This window comes from Micromys minutus (genome assembly GCF_963924665.1).
Source record: "Micromys minutus genome assembly, chromosome: 21".
Lineage (NCBI taxonomy): Eukaryota > Metazoa > Chordata > Mammalia > Rodentia > Muridae > Micromys > Micromys minutus.
The window spans coordinates 40,656,492-40,677,837 of record NC_137956.1 but is presented as its reverse complement, the minus strand read 5'-3'; the positions used below and the strand labels follow the sequence as shown (position 1 = coordinate 40,677,837).

Here is a 21,346-nt window from a genome sequence, read left to right as displayed (position 1 = left end):
AGAATAAAGCAAAAGCGGGACAGCGTCCTAGACACGGTTCTCAGGTTCCGAAGTCAGAGTTCCTTAGGCTGCGTCCCCGTAACAACCCATCCTTCGGCTGAAAGACCCGCGGCAGGGTCTCTGGAGAGATGTCCCGGGGTGGGGGGCAGCGGGCTCGGCTCCGTCCTCCACACACCCGCCTGGGAGGCAGTGGCGGGGGCAGGGGCGGAGGAGGCCCGGGGAGGGCGCGGGGGAGGGAAGAGGCTCCGGGCCGCGGGGGGAGGGGAGCGGCAGACGCCGAGGCGAGGGACGCGCGCGGCGGGCGGCGGCTCGGAGCAGCGGCCGGGCGGGGGGCTCTGGAGGCCAGGCAGGCCAGGGGGGGATCCCGAGAGCTCCATGAAGTCCCCCCGGGGCTGCGGACGGGGCGCTGGCTTGGGGAGGCTGTCGGGGGGGCCCCGACATTCATGGCAAGGCGGGGGCCGCGGCGGCGAGCTCGGAGTAAGTCGGGGCTTGGGGGGTTGGGTAAGGGGGGTGGTCGGGCGCGCGGGGCCCGGGAGGCCGGAGTGGGGCAGGAGGGACTCGGGGCCCGGTCAGGGCGGGCCCGGCTGCTCCGTCTCCGTGTCAGTCTGCGGCGCCTCCTCGGAGCCCTGTGGAGTCGCCAGCCCCGCTGCCGCTCAGTTCGGTGGCTTTTTTGGAAACTTGCAAATGTTTTCGTAGAGGAGGGGAGGGGGGAGCGAGGGAGTGACCGAAACCGAGCTTGGGGCCGCTGGAATAGCAGAGGCCAAGGCCGGGGAGCGCGGGGAGGGTGGGGGTTGGACGGTAGCTAAGGACCGACTGACAAGCAGACGTGCAGCCTCAGCGTCCGGGCAGCAGAAGCGCCCGTGCGGCTCGGGCGCACGCGGCGCGGGTTCGGAGGATGGGAAAGGGAGGTGCAGGGGGTGGCGGCCACCAAGGGCATGAGGGTCCAGACTGAGCCGGGGAGCTGGGCCACGATGCTGCAGGAGAGCCCGGAGCTGGCGGCAGGAACGCCGAAGGGCTCAGTGTCGTTGCAAAAGTCAGGATGGCATCCCTTAGTTGCACGCCCCGCGCAACTCAAAAACGCGCCCCCTGCCCCGCCCCGACTCCCCTCTTGCCCACTGCCGCGGAGCTAAAAATAACAGCCCGGTCGCCCCCCGCAGACCGCGACCCGGACCCCTCCCCCGCCCCTCCCCCACTGGGCGTGGAGCGAAGCCACGGCTCCCAGTTCCCCCAAAGAGTGGGGGAAAAAAAAAGACAGAGAGAAAGAAAGAAAGAAAAGGCGGCGCGGGAGGGGAGCGGGGGGCGGGCCGGGGGCGGGGGGCCCAGCCATATGGATGTGATTTCTCCGCTCCGAGGCAGACAGGCCGCTCAGCAGCGCTCGGCGCCCGCCCGCCGCCCGCCCGGCCTCAGGCTGCCTCCCTCCCTCCGCCCTCCCTCTCTCCATCGCGCCGGTTCGTTCTCTCGCTCGCCCTCGGCGAATGGGCCCCGCGTCGGGCTCCCGGGCCTCGGGCCGCCCGGACGCCGGGGTCCCCTAGGCCGGGGCGTGGGCGGGGCGGCCCGGCCTGACGCAGCTCTGCACCCTCCAACCATCACCAGGGCCGGCGGCGGCTGCCCCGAGGGACGCGGCCCTAGGCGGTGGCGATGGGGGCCGCCCGGATCGCACCCAGCCTGGCGCTCCTACTCTGCTGCCCAGTGCTCAGCTCCGCATATGCGCTGGTAAGTCTCTCTCGGTCCACACTCCACAGGAATCCTAGAGTTGCTTTGGGGTTCCTGGGACAAGTGTAGGCGCACATTCTTGGGTTCTCCTAATAGCCTGAACTTTGGGATGGGACCTCCGCCTCCCCCTCCATGAACCAGGAACCCTGGTGCCTGCTCTCTTCGGGATGTCTTACCTTAGGTTCCAGATGCCTGATGTTTCCCCACTTCTGAAGACTTGGCTTGGGGGTCCTGGGTCTGGAAACCTGTGGTTGGAGTTTCCCTACATCATGCTTCTGTGAGCATATGCTCTGGTCGTATGTATCTTTTTCAGTGGTAACAGTGCGATTCAGCAGGCTCTGGGTATGGAGTCTCACAGACTGCACTGTGGGGGGGGGGGCTCCGTTTTTGCTAGTTTTGTTTGCACCCGATGTTCAAAGCTGTGTGCAAGAAATCAGAAATCACTTAGCCTTCTTAGATTTTAGGGTAAGATTTAGAGCCCTCTCTAAATCTTATGTCTGCACGAATGGGACAGCTTTACCCAAAGTAGAAGTCAGTTTGCCCAGGGAGGTGGGTGTGGTACGGAGGTCCCCTGAAAGACACTGATCTCATGGTACACCTTTCGGAAGATAAGTGCTGTGGGACATTCTTAACGGGTGTATTGATCTTTGGGGGGGGGTGTCTGTGCGTGGTCTGAGAGTGGATACCAAGAGACAGAATAGTAGAGGGGGCTAGACAGACAAAGAAAGGGGTTAGGATGAGAGTTCTGGACCCCAGCAAGAAAAGCCTCAGAACAACAGACAATCTCTTCCTCAGGGGAGATTTTCTGTCCTCTCATTCCCTTAGTGGTCCTATTCCAAGTGTCCAACCTATTCCTGAATCAGCATTTGTGCCTGACTTTAAGGTCTTGTTGCCCCCTGTACCCCAACCCTAGAAAGACAGCGAATAGCTTCCTTCACTGGACACAGGAGCTCTGGGGCTCCTCCAGCTCAGCCCGCAGCTTGTGTGACCTTGGACTGACTGTCTTTCTCCACGCCTCAGTTGCCCATCTGTGAACAGAGAGCTGGAGGGAAATATTTGCCTGACACCCTTGCTGTTTGGTGTCCTTATCCCTCCTGTGCCCATACGTACCTTCAACTCTAGTCTAGCAAAGGACAACCGGAGCCAGAGACGGCCTCGTAAGGGAATTTGTCCACGGGGAAACAAGTTCTGAGGGCCTGAGCTTGCTGTTCAGGAGGTGCTCCCGACACGGGGAGGAGAACTATTTTCAGAACTTCCCTCGGTGACTTACTTCCCTGTGTGCACACACACGTGCATTGCTAGACTGGCTGATAGGTACGGTATCCTGAGTGTGTGCCTGAATGTTCATCGGTATAAGGCTTTATGGGCATCTGAGTGGATCCGTAGAATTGTGTGTACTCAAGTTGACGTGTGCTTGAAGCTGTGGGTCCACACATGACTGAGGGAAGCACAGCTGTATATGCGCGCGCGCGCGAGTGTGTGTGTGTGTGTGTGTGTGTGTGTGTGTGTGCGTGCACTCGTGTGCACCCTGTGTACGTACGCATGGGTCTATTGTTTGCTCATTTGTATTCTACAAATGCCTCTGTCAGTCCGTTGTTCTAAGCACTTTATGAAGATCAGCTAATTAAGTCTTACCCACAACCCGCTAAGAAAGGTACATTCTCTATTTTTTTTTTTTTTTTTTTATCTCTTCCAAATTCACAATCACTTTGGCCATTGTCTCTTGTGCTAACCAAGTGCCAAGCCCTGCACCTTAACTGTGGTGGAATGAAGCCCCTAGGACTCCATGGTTCTCTGTAGGGAAGTTGACGTAAATGTAGAGAACTTCCTGGTTTAGAAGGGCCCTAAGCCGAAGGCAGAAAAACAGATGTCAGTGTGGCTCTAACAAGGACCACAGCATTACACTGGACCATCTCCTGCTTCAGGTCTAAGGGGTTTATAGTCCAAGGGACAGGGACGGGGATATAGTCCAAGGGACAGGGATTTGGCTGACTCACTCACCCACCAACCTGTGGGATCCCTGGGCTCAGCTGGAGTCAGCGAACAACTGGCAACCTGCTTAATCTGTTTCTTAAGCTCAGGGGCTCCTGCCCTGCCCAGATCTGTTCAGGTATGGACAAAGACCACCATCTCAGCTGTTGTCAAACTTACAGGCGACATGCTCAGCCAGACCCAAGTCCAGGCTCATTTCTCCCATGACCGAGGTTGGGGGACCAAAGAGCATCCTATTTGGGGAAATGCTAACCACATCTGGACTCACCTGGTCTATCTGTCCTCACAAAGAATAGCCTGGAGAGAGCACAGAAGGAGTGAAGTTTAGGGACTAGAAGGATGACTCAGTGGTTTAGAGCACTGACTACTCTTTCAGAGGTCCTGAGTTCAATTCCCAGCAACCACATGGTGGCTCACCACCATTTCTAACGGCATCTGAAGCCCCCCCTCTTCTGGTGTGTCTGAAGACAGTGACAGTGTACTCATATACATAAAATAATAAATCTTTTTAACAAATGGAGTGAAGTTTAGAGGAGGGGATAGGCCCTTGGCTTATGAGCAGGCAAAAGGGTGGGTAGTCTTGTCCTCTGAGATTCTGTACCCTAAGGATGCCCTAGAGAACCCTCAGCTCACATAAATGTGAAGAAGCTGTAGCCACAGAAGCAGGGAGACGGGCTTGGGTGTGCGCTGGGTCCCTTGAATAGGGCTCCCCAGAGAAAGCATGGTCTCTTAGGCTGGTTGTGCAGACAACATTTCCTGCATTAAAAAAAATTGTTATTTGTGTGTGTGTGTGTGTGCCTTCGTGTGTTTGTGAGAGTGAGTTCTTTCCTTCTACCATGTAGGTTTCTGGTATCAAATTCAAATGGTAAGTACTTTACCTGAGAAGCCATCTTGCCCGCCCAAAGATATGTGATTTTAAAATAAGAAAGAACTATGTACCAGGCAGTGGGTTTTCCATAGGGTCTTGAGCCAGAACCTTTTGGTATATGTTTTCTCGGTTTACCCCATCTCCTGGCCACTTTTTATGGGGAAATGACCTTGAGGTTCACAGTGTAAGACTGGCAGAGGTGAGATCTGAACCACTTGAACCTAGGACTTCAGATTTCTACAGGGGACTCTTCTAGGTGAGGCGAGAGCACAGTCTGGCCAGGAGGTCCCTATGTGCCACTTTGAGTTTTTCCTATTGACAGAATGAAACCTTTGTCACTTTACCTTTTTGCCTGTTTCATGGCTAATACATGAGCACATTTGTAATTGTTTTTGTATTATTTTAATCTCTGAGCATGTGTGTGTGTGTGTGCGTATGTATGAGTATATGTGTGTGTTGTGGGGATGGGGCGCTTTGAAGGTCTGAGGATAGCCCAGGTGTTGTCCTTACCTTCCACCTTACTTAAGACAGAGTCACCAGATTAGCTGGCTCTCAGGCTTCGGAGGATTCTCTGGTTCCTCTTTATGTGGGTTTGGGAATCTGAATGCTACTAATCATCATGAGTAGAAAGAACCATCCCCTCTGAACCATCTCCCCAGCTTGAGAGTTCAAATGATACAGATTAATCAGAAAGCATCTTTGGGCACTGTCAAATGCCCATCCCTTTGTAGAGAAAGACACTGACAGTTTGGGGAGGGTCCTCTATTTCTCTGAGCTTCAGGTGGCACCTCTCTGTCTACGTAGCAAAGAGGATGTCCTGTCTCCTCATTGTCTTTGTTTTTAAATAGTTACACTGGGCTTTTCCATGGGGTTGTATGACACATTCGTGCATTGTTCTTATCTAAAGTTGTACCTTCATGTTTGTGAATACACATCTGTTAAAACATATATTATGCCTTTTAAGTGTTTGTATATTCTTGTGGGTCTTTGTGTATGTTTTGTGCGTGCTTGCAATGTTCGAGGAGGCCAGACGACCATCGACCGTACCAGGTCCCTTGGCTCTAGGGTTACAGGCTGTTTTAAGCTACCTGAAGTGGATGCTGAGAACAGAACTTGGAACTGTTTACAAGAACAGTATGTGCTCTTAACCACAGAGCCATCTCTCCGGCCTTCAGATCCTTTTTGCTTGTTTGTTTGTTTGTTTGTGTTGTTAGTTACTTTGTACTTTATTCTATGTTTTCTGTTCTGCCTGCATGTCTGTGCATTGTATACATGCAGCATCTGAGGAGGCCAGAAGAGGGCGTCAGATCCCCTGGAACTGGAATTGCAGGCAGTTAATGAGCCACCATATGGGTGCAGGGAATTGAATCTGGGTCCTCTGGAAGAACAGCTAGTGCTTTTAAACAGAGAGCCACCTCTCTGAGGTCCTTTTAATCCGGTATAGTATTCCAAAGTAAGAATTTCATTAAACATCATTGAGCAATGCACATTCGGATCCTCTCTCAATAGTTTCCTCGTATTCTCTCTGTCTCTCTGTCTCTGTCTCTCTCTCTCTCTCTCTGTGTGTGTGTGTGTGTGTGTGTGTGTGTGTGTACACGCAGAAGTGTGTGTATGTGAGAGAAGTCCCAGATGGTGGTGGAGAAGCTCCTTGAAACGCCCTCTTGGTTTACCATGTGACCGTTTCCTGGTAGGATATTTCTAGAATTTGTCTTTGCTGGGTCTGAGAACATGCACATTTTTATTTTAATAGGCATAGCCAAATTGCCCTCTAAAAGCTGTGCTGGTTTATACTCACCAGGACTGACCACAGGGCCCGCTCCCTGCTGGGCTGCTTCGCAGGATGTGATGAGGACCCTTTTGTCTCATCTTAGCATTTTGATAGGTGAAAAAAACCAGTGTCTCTGGTCATTTTAATTTATCCTCTGCCAATGATTTTCAGACTTGATACTTGTTTATTATCCATCTGCTCAGAGAGCTTGCTCAGAGCCATTACCCGTCTTTCTGTGGGTTATTTATCTTGTGTGTATTGATCTGCCGAAGCTTTTTATATCACCTGCCCTTAAACACATTCTCTTCCCCTACCACCCCTCAACTCCCAGAACTGCGTGAGCACAGAGCAGTGGAGGGGGCATGGGCCCTCCTGGGAACTTGGGTTTTCTTCGGAATGTTTTAATGAGGCGTCAAGCAACCTCCCCCAGATTCCTGTTGTGGGCCTTCTGGGGACACTCCCAGGTCCGGCTACCACATCAGGGAGGCAGCTATTTCAGAAAGCCCCAGGAAAAATAAAAGGTATGGTGGCATTTTTGCAGAACCTTGAAAATGTCTTTAAGGAGACTTTAAGGAGACTAGGAGAAGGCAGTTTGCTCAGGTTGGGAGACATTGGAGACCTCCCAAGCTCCCTACGACCCCAGCTCCAGCCCAGCCTCGTGCCCATGCGGAGCGCTATGAGCTGCCGTCTGCTGACTAGGCTCATGTTAGGTTAGCCATCTCATCCTTCTGAGCCTTGGTCCTCCTGTCTAGCTCAGGTAGAGGCTGCCTGTGAAGATCCACCCTGTCCTAGCAGCCAACTCTGCCATCCCAGGCTGCATCCCACTGCCTGCCCCAAAGGCGGCCACGCTGGCTGGCTGGCTGGCTGGGATGAGAGGCGTCATAGTGCCTCCCCCCCAACCCCTCCCAGCCCCAAACACAGGCAGCCTGTTCAGGAAGGCCTGGCAAGGGGGAGGAAAAGTCAGCACTTGTCAGTGGTGGCGGGGCAGGATGAGGAGCCCGTCTCAGCCTGCTGTGGCCAGCCAGATGGACAGAGGGCAGCAAGGGACAGGAGAACAGTCCCCAGCCTGCTGGCATGGATCATCGAGAGGTGCCAGCATGGGTCCTCTTAGTAGAACCCGGAGAAAGGATGCAGGAAGGCCAGAAGGTCACCAGAGGATCTCCTGAGAGCTAAATATTTCTGTTTTACTTTGCCGGAGGCATTCACGTCTTTGCTTAACACCAAGGCCCAGTTGTCCTGTGCCCAGCTAGAGGGGTCAGCCTCATTTCCACACCAGGGCTGCTGTTGCCTCTATGGTCACTTCACTAATCAACCCCCCTTGTGGATGCTTGCCTGGTGCAGCAACAGTTACAGTCCAGGGTGCTGGCGATGTGATGGTAGCTGCCTGTTTCCTTTGCTCCAAGACCGTTGCTGTGGTGTACAGTGCCCCTTCGCTCTGTGCCTGGCCCTCTCCTTCCAGCTATACTCTAGGCCCCTGTCTCCCTTTTGGAAAATGGGTGTGTCGTTGAAGTGAGGTTGACAAGAGTGTCAGCAGACACAGAGGGTCTGGTGGGACAGAGCATACCGGGGTGAACACCAAATATGTCTGGTGGCAGGAAAAGAAGTGAAGCACACTGTCCCTTACAGGACCAGGCTGACCCCGGCAAGGGGGTGGCTGATGTGACCCAAGAGGACATCCTGCTAAGAAAATATTATGCCATGGAAGCCCCTTGCATAGAGTTGCAAGTATCAGGCCTGAAAAAGAAACCCCTCTATTTCCTCCAGTTTTGTCCGAAGGGGCAGAATCTTGACATGTCTGAGATCACAGACGTAGACGTGTGGAATCTGGCAGAGAGGAGAGGAAGTTAGGAGGAGTGGCCATCATTTGGGTGATGGTAAGGACCGGACCGCACTGTCTTTACCATCATTTGTCACCAGCCTTGACACACCAGCACACCGCCCTCATCCTGCTTTACGAGTCTTACTGGGGGTCTCTTGGGAGCTAAGCTAAATTAGAGCATCTTAACCAGGCATGAAATGTCCGTCTGTAATCTCAGCATGCAAGAGGCTGGAAGTGCTCAGGTCATGAGCTAGGACCCCCCCCCCCCAGGCTTCTGAACTGAGGGACGATCTCTTTGACAGCACACCCTCCACAACTGGATCAGGAACATTGTTTGTAAGTAACGTGCTGACTTCAGTCCCTGTAGATTATCTGGAGCCTCATGAGCCCGTCTTGGTGTTGCAGGCCACCCTCCTGGTGCAGAGCTAAAGTAAGTTCACACACTCTAGATGTGCTTGTGTCTGTACAAGGAGACTCCATGCTGAGCTGCTGGAGGGAACACTAGGGTAGGTGAATCAGGGAGACTGTCAGCCTCATCCATAAAGTGGAAGACAGTATTCAGGACAGCTGGTGCCAGGGCAGGTACCATACTCTCATGGTGAGTATGACTAAGTGACGTCCCTAGCTCCTCAGTCTTGTCCCTGAGACCCAAGACATACAGATTCTGGACCTAGGAAGATGACAACCTGAGCTCTTCATGCTCTGGAGCTTTGCCAAGAAGACAGTTCTCTTATAGAAGGAGATGACTGCGTTAGGGAGGGGAAAGGGGGCAGCAGACGGTTATGATGTCTGTCTGGTCAGAGTTGTCAGCAGTCCCCCCCCCCCCCGTATCCCTCTAAAGCCAGGATAGAGGACTTGTAACCTTGGGGAGTCTGGCAGTGACCTTGAATGGTGGTGTGAGTTCAGGGGGCTATCCAGGCATACCTCACCCAGCACTGCTCCCTTTCCTGACCCTCCGTTCTCTCTAGGGTCCCACAACCCATCAGCCCCTTGCTGTGGACCCCTGGAGACAAGGCTGGGAGTGGGGTGAGAGTGGTGAGCTCGTCCTGTGGCTCACAGGAGCTGTAGCAGCGGCCGCTTCCCTCTGCCTGCCCTGCCCTGGCTTTTGATGCAGCAGTTTATTGAAATCCACGACGGCCTCACTGGCCTCGCTGCCACTCCGATTTTACAGGACATGTAAAGCACTGAGCTTAAACAACTTTGCCAGAGACACCAGTCCGTGGTGACGGTGGGATCTGGCACCAGTGTCTGAAAGAAAGTAAGGGTGTTCGAGCATTCCAGATGAGAGCTGTGTTCTGAGGATGGAGAGGGAAGAAGTCCTGGGTAGATGGCTGCCTTTTCCCTTTGGAGAAGTGCTCCCTCACTCTGAGCCACATCCTTCTAGCATGACATGTCTTGAGTGGGGTGACAAAGAAGCAGATCTTAACGCCCAGGAAGGTCAGAGGCAAGGCCATTGCTCTTGGGAATGAGTGAAGGCTTATGGAGGAAGAAGGTTCTAGAAGTGTATGGTCTTCCCTGTTTAGGAGATGAGACGCTAGAAAAGGAGACAGGTGGAAGTTAATTCAGCAGCCATCCCACCCCAGGCCTCTGAGTGGATACCTTAGTCAGTCTCTGGGAAGTCTCTGGGTGTTTATCTGGAAAGTTTTCAATCTGTGACTGCTTACCTCTAATCTAAGCCACCAGTTTAAACTCCCCGGTCACATCAGTGGCTAGCCTGGCCATTAAGGAAGTGAACGCTTCAGCAAGTCTTCAGAGACGGGAGCTTCAGCCAGTCACCTAAGCCCACTCCATAAACTGGGACAAAACTGGTGAATTACTTATCTGGGGAGGGGTGGCGTTGGGCAGAAGGAAGGGGTCATGGAAGAATGGATATGGCAGGGAACTGACAGGACAGTAGTATGAGTGGTAGTTATGGGGCAAGTGGTAATAGTGATGGTGCTGGCCTTGTTGGTGACGAAGCAGGCGGACGTGGTAGAAGCCATCCTGGGAATGCTGTGATGGTGCTCGTAGTAATAATGGTGATGGTAATGGTGTTGGCCCAATTACAACAGTGATGATGGTGGTAGTGGTGGCTATGTTGATGGTCAGAGCAGTGTTCATGGTGGGAAAATGGCGGTAACCTTGGGAGTGGTGATGGTTATGTCGGTGCTGATTGGGAGGGAGTAGTAACTGATGGAGACAGTAACCTCGAGGACTGAATGACTGGTAGGGAGTAGACGCTGTAATGGGAGTGAGGTGTGTAAGCATCAGACCCTTGAGTAGCTGGATCTCCAGCGTCAGGCATTAGGAGAGCTTCAGGGTGACTTTGGAGGTCTCTGGATCTTACAAGCCCCCTTTTCCTCTCTGATCCTTAACTCTGCCCCAGCCAGCTCTGTCACAGGTGTGGTTGGAACAGTGGGAGGTTAGAGCTGTGGAACCTGCAGCACAGGGGAATCCACTTCAGTCTTCCTGAGACCCCTAGGCATTAAGGCCAACTGAGTCCTGAGGGTCCTTTTCAGATCCAGGCTGCGGAAGCAGCAGACACAGACACTCCCAGAAGCCCTCACAAAGTCCTTTGCCCACAAACATGTACACATGCATTTTCACAAACACTTCAGGCTCCAGGCAGTTCCTTCGGGAGGACTTAACAGAAACGGGGCACACAGAAGTTCACACGCTGGCCAGGCAGCGTGTGCGCAGCCAGTCACACGCACGCGCAAAGACCCTAGCGCGCCTCCGCTAAGTAAAACCAGCAAAACTCTGCGGAGCCAATTGGAGACTCCTTGGCCTGAAAGCCGGAGCAGCTGCCGCCAAGAGACGCGGTCAATTAACTTCTCCCTGCTGCCGGGCTCCCTGACCCGGGCCGCCCGCCCCCTCCCGCCGGCCCGCCCCTACTCTGACCCGCCTCCCTCCTTCCAGGCCTCCAAGTTCTCTTGCCTTTCGTAGCTCCACCCTTACTAAGGGGCCCGCCTACACGGCCAGGCGTGGGCTTGCAGAGCTGCCTGTTCAGGGAGATCAGGCCGTGTTCTTTGGAGTTTAAGGAAGAGGTAGGGCTTTCTAGGGGAGTCTCGGGAGTCATGAGGTCTGAGGTACATGGCTCTGACTGCCCTGGGCTGTCCCAGAGTATCACACCCCGAACTCCGGGGTCACACTTGGGGTGGGGAGAGAATTGCTCCCAGGCAAGATGCTGGTCCCAGCTTCCAAGAGACTGAGATCTTCTCCAGCAGCCACGGTCTCAGCAAGAGCCGCTCTCCCTGACCCTTGCACTATTCTCTTTTCCGGAGTTAAAGTGCTGGGTCCCCGTGGGTGTTCAGAGTGCAAAGAGGATGTTCCTGCAGAGAGGTCAGCAGGAGCAAAGGCCTGTGCTGGGTTCCACATGTCCCCCCCCCACCCCCGACCCCACAGCATCTGCTAGAAGGAGGAACTTCAGTGGGACGGAGGGGGTGCGGTCCAGCCCACTGCTCCCTCCGTTCTCCCTCTTTGAGGCCATCAGTAGGAAGGGTGAGGTTCTGACCCTTCACTGGGAAAAGCACTGACTGAATGTTGGGTCAGCATGGAAAATGGTGACTGTCGTGGTCCCCGGGGGCCTTAAGACTTGAAGGAATCCAGGCTGGATTTGTCTCCTCAGAGTTCAGCACTCCTTACCGAGCCCTGGGTCCTCAGCAGGCAGCCAGGATCCTGTGAGGCTCTATCCTGGGACATTCCAGCGGTCCCCTGTGTCCCAGCAGGGTGGACTAGATGTCAGTGAATACCAGGTTACTGGTGGACAGGCAGGACAGCCCCCCCCCCTTTTTTTCTCCTCCCTGCAAGGGGCAGGTCCTAGCCATTGAGTTACCATGGCTTCAGAACTTGAAAGGGAAGCTCAATAAGGCAGATAGATGCTCCCTATGGGGCAGTCTTTCCACCTTCTCTCCAAAGGGGAGAAATCCCTGGGGAGGCTGCATGAGTTTGGGACCAGCTGCCTCACCTGGAAGTGCTGCCTACAGTCTGACCTTTGGCTTGGCAGGTGGACGCGGATGATGTCTTTACCAAAGAGGAACAGATTTTCCTGCTGCACCGTGCCCAGGCGCAATGTGACAAGCTGCTCAAGGAAGTTCTGCACACAGCAGGTGGGGGTGAGGAAATGGGGTGAACCTGAGGTCAGCCGGAGAAAAGGGTGGGAGACTAGGAAGCAGGTGAGGGAGATGGAGGTATTAACCTAGAGTGGGCTCAATAAAGGGAGACCCAGACAGTAAGGGCCTAAAAGAGATGGATCGGCAAGGGTTACCTTTCTGGACTCAGCAAAGTGTCCACCGGAGCCCTCAGACCCAGGCATGGCCGGGGAGGGGGGACATCCCCAGGGAGGGGAGGAGAACCTTTGGGAAATTTGCTAAAAGATATATGGGTCTCCCTTTGCAGATAGAGAAGGCAGACAAAGCATGGGGTACCAATGGACTTAGTAAGGCAAACCAGGAACTTCGAAGAGGGTGCCGGTCCCTAACAGGGTGGGCTGGGTCAACTTCCTTAGAAGATAGCCAAGCCATGCCCAGAAGGATGAGGTCTCTGAAGTACAGAGCTCTTGCATAGAATGAGAGTCCCTAGAACTAGGTGGGGTCGGTGGATTGGGGATGGGCGGGTGACATTCAGTCTATAGTCTATACAATGTTTAACCTACAAAGGGAGGGGTCCCCCCCCACACATCATCATCTCTAAGGGGGATTTGTCATGGGGAAGGAAGGCATCTCCCATCCAATCTTACAGTTCTGATTCCCCATCTCAGGGGTCTCCTCTCTGCCCCCTTTCTTGAGTCTGTTTCCAGGAAGCAGGTGTGGACTACGTTAGCATTCATCCAGGCTTCTGAGGTCTGGCTGATGTCATTAGCAGAGGATGCCAGACACTGGCTTACTGTCCCTCCAGTAAGCTGGAGCTTTCTTTCTCCCTGGAGCTGGCTCTCAGGTTCTTGGGGACCAGCAGTAGTGAATACCCAGGACACAAGCAAATGGTGACAGATTCTCTAAGAAACCTGTGGACTTTGTTCACATTTGTAAAGACTCCCTCTGCACACCCGGCTCCACCTAGCCTGGCCCCACCTGTGGCTCCCAGTCGCACTAGGGTAGTGACAGAAGAATACCTCAAGAGATCCTAAACGGGGCCCTCTTCCTAGTTGTGGGGCCCATGATTTGGGTGCATCTCTGGCTCCTTCTCATCTATCACGGAACTCATCCCTGAGGGTAGAGGCAGGACTGTTGTCTCTGTCACCACAGTCCAGGTTACCTGGACTTAGCTTCCCATGGACCCTAACGTAGGAGGGTACCCAAGGTAGCCTGGCTTGGGCTATAGCTGAAGTCACCCAAGTCAGATAGTGAGAAGGACTTTCTGGCTAAGGACAGAAGCCTCCAGTGTCTTTTTAAGGAAGAAAGGTCAGGCCCCAGCTCAGGGGGGGGGGGGGTCTCTTTAAGGGCTCTTGTAGAAGCTGTAAACCCCTGACCCAAGTGTCCTAGGCAGAGGATGGAGAAGTTGGGTTCTTGTGTCCACTCCTAACACAACGCACTTTACTGTGTCACCAGCTTTCTCACCTGCACAGCACCACAGCACGCTAGCCCGGCTGCTTTTCACCTTTCCGCCTCCATCCACCTCTCTCAATTTTTGCCGTGCGCCCTCTGGTGGGCTGTCCCCTCCTTCGTGGTTCTGCCTCCCGGCCTGCCAGCCTTCCCACTTTCTAGCTGACCCCCAACTCATGTGTCATTCACTCCCTTCGAAGCTCTATTTCCTGGTTGTGTCTTCACCTGGCAAACACATTGCAGTTCCCGAGTCACGTGCTTGCCCTTTCTGATCTTCCAGCAGCCTGAGTGTCGGCATCCTTGGTAGGGTCAACTCATTGTAAAACGGGGAGCCGGCGAGGGGGGATGGGCAGTAACCGGGGCTGTGCTTATAGCATAGCTGATGGGTAGAACCACCCTGATCTCTCCAGCCAACATAATGGAGTCAGACAAGGGGTGGACACCGGCATCTACGTCAGGGAAGCCCAGGAAAGAGAAGGCATCGGGAAAGTTCTACCCTGAGTCTAAAGAGAACAAGGACGTGCCCACTGGCAGCAGGCGCCAAGGTATGTCTGTCCGCCCTGCCTTCTACCCCTCCTTAGGCAGTCCTTTGGCCAGGCTCAGATCCACCTGTCTCCACTAATGTGAGTTCCTACGGAAAGTCAGACCACAGCTCCCTTCCCGGAAAAGCTAGCCGGGAGACAGCCCGAGAGGTGTCACGAGAGTGGGGGTTGGGAGGTCGGGTGAGTTGAGTGGCCTCAGCACACAAGGAGATGTGCAGAATAGGCTCACCAGCACTCCCCAGGAAAGGATCCAGAGCTACAGGAAACCCATGACCCACTGAGGTAAAGAGAGAAGACAGGGAACAAGATGCTCAACCAAACGTCTGGTATGTCAAAGGAAGTACACAGAGACACACAGTGGGAAGAGCCACAGACACAGCAAGAGAGAAGGGCATCCTCGGAGGGGTGGAGACAGTGGGACAAGGAGAGAAGAGGAGAGAGAGAAACAGGGCTGCCTCAGGGAGGTGAGGAGAGACAAACACAGAGCCCAAGCTGTGGCCACAAGGCCAGTTAGAGCCAGCAGGGTGGGCAGCAGATTCCAGATGGGCCACATCTGGGAGCCTGTGGTCACCCTGTGGCTCCCCAGGGACCAGAGGGAATTGTGGGCCTGGCCGGGTGGGGCTGGGAATATGTCGCCCAGGACAGAGAGCCTTTCACCGAGCTGGGCGGGTCCAGCCCTCGAGGCTGCCTTCCAGGGAGGTTAGAGAGTCCTGTGGTCAAAGCCCTGCAGTGGGGGTAGAGGGGGCTGTAAGCTGGGAAGGAATGTGGATGATCTAGAGGCTGGGGACCCTCTGAGGTTACTTAGCATGGCTGTCAGGGCTCCAAAGTGAGACGCATCACTGTCATTTGACACTCAACATTAGCACTTGGAGTTAGAGCACCTACTGAGTGGTGGATCTTCTGGGCAGGCTTGAATAGAAGTCTAGGCTGATACCCGTCACCTTCCCAAGAGGAAATGGGAAAGGCAGGGAGTGGGACACCTGCGTGAGGTTAACAGCGCTTTAGAAGTTCAGCTGGCACGAAGAACCAGACTTCCTTCTGTGGTCTCCAGGGAAGGGTCACATAGGGAGCCTTAGAACTGAAGGAAAATCTGAGAAAATGCTCTTGGTTAAACTGGGGGCAGGAACAGGTGGATTCCTGTGAGTTCAAGGCCAGCCTGGTCTGTCTACAGAGTGAAACAATGTCTTGGGTTTGGTTTTTTTTTTGTTTTTGTTTTTTTGTTTGTTTTTGTTTTTTTCAGACCAGATACCTGGAAAATGGGACTCGTGTTAGTACTTCCTTCACAGGGGCTGCAGTAAATTCTCTGAAGCCAGTGGTTTTGGGGAGCAAGGGGAAATAAGGGCTCAATATGGTCTTTCCAGAATACCCAAAACTGGAAGTTTCCAGTCCCAGGGCACACTGCCTCTAAGGGAATCAAACCACAAGTGTGTTCATGTCCCTGGGCCCTAACTATGGCTCTGACTTTCTCCTTCCTTATCCTCTCTACTCTGTGTTTTCTCTGGGCACAGGGCGTCCCTGTCTGCCAGAGTGGGACAACATCGTTTGCTGGCCGTTAGGGGCACCAGGTGAAGTGGTGGCAGTGCCTTGTCCCGATTACATTTATGACTTTAATCACAAAGGTGAGGTTAGCCAAATGGGTGGGGAACCAAGGGACACCATAAAATGGAGTTCAGAGCCTCAGTGGCTCCAGGCCTCCTTTTGCCTGCCCTGACTGTCTCATGGCCCTACAGGCCATGCCTACAGACGCTGTGACCGCAATGGCAGCTGGGAGGTGGTTCCAGGGCACAACCGGACGTGGGCCAACTACAGCGAGTGCCTCAAGTTCATGACCAATGAGACTCGGGAACGGGTGCGCACCTTCTCGCTCCTAAGCTTGACCCTTAGGCCCACACCTACCCAATTAGTAAACTTCAACCTAGCCGACTCTCCTAGCCTGTACTTCTCCGGCAACTTTAATTTGTTCTCCACTTTCCCTTGGTGCCCGCCCTGAGTTCCAGTTTTCTGTTTCTCGCCTGCGCAGGAGGTATTTGACCGCCTAGGCATGATCTACACCGTGGGATACTCCATGTCTCTTGCCTCCCTCACCGTGGCTGTGCTCATCCTAGCCTATTTTAGGTGGGCGGGGAGAGGGGTGGGGTGAGGGCAGGGCAAAGCCGAGGAGGGGTGGAGCATGGTCTAGGGTGGGACCGGAGGGGTCCAGGGTGCGAGCCTCCTTTTTCCCCCTTCACTGCATCCATTCCCCCCTTCGTAATGTCCCCAATTACGGCGCACAGCCCAGCTTCCTGCCCACCGCTGTGTCCCTGTGTCCTCACCCACGGTGATGTCGCACGCCCGCAGGCGGCTGCACTGCACTCGCAACTACATCCACATGCACATGTTCCTGTCGTTTATGCTGCGCGCCGCAAGCATCTTCGTGAAGGACGCTGTGCTCTACTCTGGCTTCACGCTGGATGAGGCCGAGCGCCTCACAGAGGAAGAGTTGCATATCATCACGAAGGTGCCACCTCCGCCCGCCGCTGCCGCCGTTGGCTACGTGAGTGCCCCTCTGCCACGCAGCCCGTCCGTCCCCCTCCCCCCCCCACCTCCTCCTGCTTCAGGCCAGCAAACCCACCTTACAGGGACCCTCATGCGGCTCAGCTCACACACATCCCCCACTTCTTCATACTCACCTTCCTGCCATAGAGCTAACGACTCCCAGTGCCCCCCTTCCCTCCACACTGGAGCACCCCAACCTCTCCTCCCCATTGCCTTGCCACCTGCTGCTAACACCCCACCCCCACACCAACCTGGTAGCCTAGAGTGAACCAGACCTTACCTGTAAAACACAGGTTCTACCTTTGGAACTAACTGTGGTTGGTCTCTTAGGCTGGCTGCCGAGTGGCTGTCACCTTCTTCCTCTACTTCCTGGCTACCAACTACTACTGGATTCTGGTGGAGGGGCTGTACTTGCACAGTCTCATTTTCATGGCCTTTTTCTCAGAGAAGAAGTACCTGTGGGGCTTCACCGTCTTTGGCTGGGGTACGGAGACCACTGTGGTGGGGAGGGTGCAAGCGGGCCTGAGGAAGGCCCTCTCACACAGCGTGCCTTGTCTCTCCATTTTGTAGCAGTCTGGGGGCCTGCCCATCCTGCTGTGACTTTGACCCCATTCCAGGTTAAGGGGCTCAGTTTGAGCATGGGCAGGGTTCACCGGTGCTGTTGGCTTGACCTGGCATTTCAGCTCACTTAGAGTGATAATTCCTGGGGATGAGATGAGGTTAAACTTGGGACCAGAGTTAGCCTGGAGTTAGGGGTGTAGTCTGGAGCCACCTTCTACCCAGAGGAACCCCGAGGGAGGGGCTCACATGTGTTACCGGGAGGTGAGGTCAAGAGCCACAGGCCCAGCAGCTCGGCCTCTCTGTAGTGGCTTCCCAGGATGCTGCGGTCCTACCATCCCCCCCCCCTTGGGCCCTTGGATCTAGTTACTGATAATTGTTCATCTCTGCCGGCAGCCCCAGAACTTGGCTGGGCCCTGGGGAAAGCTGCCAGACTGTGGAAGGGTAGGCCAGTGGCTCGAGGCTCCTGGGCTCAGCCTCTAGAAAGTCCTCGTCTCCACAGCCTCCTTGACCCTTGGCACATACCCTACCCCTGATCTCACTGTGGCAATCCCAGAGCTGGGCAGATCTGGGCCTGATTCCAGGAACTAACACAAGCTGCTGGGCTAGAAGGCATCTGGGTGGGCTGGAAACATGTGGATTAGGGAGTACACAGAACCTTATGATCTGGGAATGTCACACCCTTACCACAAACCCAGGTGACACCTTCTCCCTCAAAGGATCCACCAGGCTGGGAATAAAGCTGGGGGAAGGGAATTGGGCTCCCTTCACCCTGGAAGATAAACTTTATCTACTCTCACCCATGAAAGTTAGGACCTTTCAGTTCAGGCTTGGAGAGGGAGTTGCAGAACAGAAAAAATAAAAAAAATAAAAAAATGCTAGTCATCGGCTCTCTCCCCAAGGGTGCTCTAAGCCCAGAGCAGAATGAACCGGAATAAGCTGTCGATACCAAGTTGTTGTTTTTTTGGTTTTTTTTTTTTTTTTTTTTTGCATATGCCCAGCAGGTATGCACATGTGTTCACAGGAAGCAAGGAACCTAAATGGGGCAGAGAGCTGGTACCTCAGGCTGTTAGGTTGGCATTAAATAGCCATGTGCCTAGAGTGAGAGGGGAGGGCAGCAAGGTGAAAAAAGCCATGGGGTTTGGGGCAGAATACACACCCCTCACAGTGTCCCCTCTGCACGCAGGTCTGCCGGCTGTCTTCGTGGCTGTGTGGGTCGGTGTCAGAGCAACCTTGGCCAACACTGGGTAGGTCAAGTGGCAGTGTAGATGTGTGGGGGTGGGGGTGGGGGAGCAGGGACCTTGACACAGCTGGAAATGCTCTGGTTCCCTCTTCTGTGAATCATGGGGGTGGGGGGGGGATCCATGCACCAGCAGCTCCGGCCTCAAGAATTCTTGATCAGCCTTCAGCCAGGAACCGCCTGAGAGTCATAGGAGGTGGCTCCAAAACAGCCCATGAGTGCCTCAGGCCTGGACACAGCAACTCCCATCCTGTGTCCCTAACAGTCACATCAGTGCAGGACAACTCTGGGGCCCAGGTGGGCTGGCCGAGAAGGGAGCGGCCAGTGGCTAATGCTTCACCATCCCTTAGGTGCTGGGACCTGAGCTCCGGGCACAAGAAGTGGATCATCCAGGTGCCCATCCTGGCATCTGTTGTGGTGAGCAGGGGTTGGGGGTGGTGTGGTTATAGGCCTTGGTGACTAGCCCTTAACAAGACCATCTATGATGGCTTCCCTGGACCCCAAGCACCAGGAACGCAAAGAACTGAAGACCACACGACTCCTACTGCAATCTAGGGAAACTAAGGGCCCTCAGAGCCACCAGAGATGCAGTGACAGAGTAGGGCCTGTGACATGGCCATGGGCCCAAGAATTCTTGCGCCATGCTACTAGGATATACACTACAGCCAGTTCCAATACAGCCTCCCTCCCATAGCTCAACTTCATCCTCTTCATCAACATCATCCGGGTGCTTGCCACTAAGCTTCGGGAGACCAACGCGGGCCGGTGTGACACCAGGCAGCAGTACCGGTGAGTTCCGGCTCTTGGGATTTGAGGTGGAATTCAGGGTCATTGGTTGCTAGCACCATGTACCCAAGAGAAGGCAAGGTCCCATGGTTGAGCTTGTGAGAGGAGCCTCTTGGCTCTGTTACCTGGTATCATTGAGCAAAGGCCCCGGCTGTATTGGGGGAACCAAAGGGACAGGTGGGTAGAGTCTGGCTCCGTAAGACATCTGCTCAGGAGAGACCCAAGAGTTAGGTCACAGGAGAATGAGTGTGTGCCAGCAGGTGCAAAGGGCCCAAGGACAGAGCCACTGCACTTGTTGTCTACTGGAGGATACCTTCCAAGAAGCCCAAGTAACACTTTGCCTCCTGGCGGGAGCCATCCTTGGCTGAACTTGGTTGCCAAGCCACAGTAGCCAGAGCCTCCAGCTCTTCCATCACTTCTGGAGTTTGGGCCTGGGGTGGGGTGGGAGGATGAAGCGCTATGTTGTAGGGCAAGGAACATGGCCTAACCTGCATGCCCCGGTGGCCAGGAAGCTGCTCAGGTCCACGTTGGTGCTTGTGCCGCTCTTTGGTGTCCACTACACCGTCTTCATGGCCTTGCCGTACACCGAGGTCTCAGGGACATTGTGGCAGATCCAGATGCATTATGAGATGCTCTTCAACTCCTTCCAGGTGTGTGGCCTGCCTGGGGGGTCCTGGGGAATGGGGTGGGGATGAGATGTGGTCCTGATTGTGTGTGCCTCTCTCTACAGGGATTTTTCGTTGCCATCATATACTGTTTCTGCAATGGTGAGGTAAGCAAGGGCGAAGTGGTAGGAGCATACAGGGGTGAGGGGGTAGGAGCAGACAGGGGTGAGGGGGTAGGAGCAGGCAGGGGTGAGGGGGTAGGAGCAGGCAGGGGTGAGGGGGTAGGAGCAGGCAGGGGTGAGGGGGTAGGAGCAGGCAGGGGTGAGGGGGTAGGAGCAGGCAGGGGTGAGGGGGTAGGAGCAGGCAGGGGTGAGGGGGTAGGAGCAGGCAGGGGTTCCTCAAGCCCTGTCCCTCCATTCTGTCCCCTGCCCTCATTCTTTCTTTGCTCCTCAAGAACCTTCCTGACCACATTGCAAAGGTACAGAGAAGGCTTCAAAGAAGACGCAGGCACAGAATGTACTGGGATGTGGGGGCTCTTCCACAGGCGGCATTGCAAAATGTCCTTCCATCCCGGAGAGGAATAATTTTAGAACTTGGTCTGAGGGCTCAGCCATCTTTGGGCCATTTGAGCTTTTGGATTCTGGCTGTGCCCGTTTCTGTATTCTGGGGATTGGGCTCAGCTCAGCCTTGGGCTTTTTTAGTCATCTCCAATCATCGAATGCAAGGGTGGTGGCAGGGAAACATGGCACAGGGGTTCAGGACACACCTGACTGCCACCCTTCTATCTCCTCAAGGTGCAGGCAGAGATTAGGAAGTCTTGGAGCCGCTGGACACTGGCATTGGACTTCAAGCGCAAAGCACGAAGTGGGAGTAGCAGCTACAGCTATGGCCCAATGGTGTCTCACACAAGTGTGACCAATGTGGGTCCCCGTCCCGGACTCAGCCTTCCCCTCAGCCCCCGCCTGCTTCCTGCCACCACCAATGGCCACTCCCAGCTGCCTGGCCATGCCAAGCCAGGGGCTCCAGCCATCGAGACGGAAGCCACACCAGTGACTATGGCGGTTCCCAAGGACGACGGATTCCTTAATGGCTCCTGCTCAGGCCTGGATGAGGAGGCCTCTGGGTCTGTGAGGCCACCTCCATTGTTGCAGGAAGAATGGGAAACAGTCATGTGACTGGGCACCAAGGGGCTGGACTGCTGGCATGGGCAAACAGACAGATGGACCAAGAAGCCAGTGTTTGGCTGGTTGTCTATTCAGGACTGGACCAGAAAGATAAACAAAAGGAAAAAGAAAAAAAAAAAAAAAAAGAAGGGAGCTGTGTGTGGCTTCCTGTATTGCACTCAAAGAAGCCTGGGTCTAGGACCCATGAGAGAGTTTGGGGAGTACTCTGTACGTGGTT

General features: G+C 54.6%; 1 protein-coding gene across 1 annotated transcript; it reads left to right on the top strand.

Annotated features, from left to right (window-relative positions):
- Positions 1-335: 335 nt before the first annotated feature.
- PTH1R (parathyroid hormone 1 receptor) lies at positions 336-21,146 on the top strand. The gene is made up of 15 exons (XM_080934651.1): positions 336-477; positions 1,594-1,713; positions 12,146-12,248; positions 14,090-14,224; positions 15,730-15,840; positions 15,952-16,070; positions 16,242-16,336; positions 16,559-16,754; positions 17,087-17,240; positions 18,501-18,561; positions 18,905-18,971; positions 19,249-19,343; positions 19,849-19,990; positions 20,071-20,112; positions 20,740-21,146. Exons 2-15 carry the CDS (start codon positions 1,639-1,641, stop codon positions 21,118-21,120), a joined length of 1,776 nt encoding a protein of 591 aa, XP_080790777.1. The 5' UTR covers positions 336-477; positions 1,594-1,638; the 3' UTR covers positions 21,121-21,146.
- The last annotated feature ends 200 nt before the right edge of the window (positions 21,147-21,346 follow it).

Coding starts and splice junctions, on each gene's coding strand:
- PTH1R (XM_080934651.1), top strand. CDS start 1,639: ATGGGGGCCGCCCGGATCGCACCCAGCCTGGCGCTCCTACTCTGCTGC. Junction 12,249..14,089: donor GGAAGTTCTGCACACAGCAG/GTGGGGGTGAGG, acceptor TGATCTCTCCAG/CCAACATAATGGAGTCAGAC. Junction 19,344..19,848: donor GACACCAGGCAGCAGTACCG/GTGAGTTCCGGC, acceptor CCCGGTGGCCAG/GAAGCTGCTCAGGTCCACGT.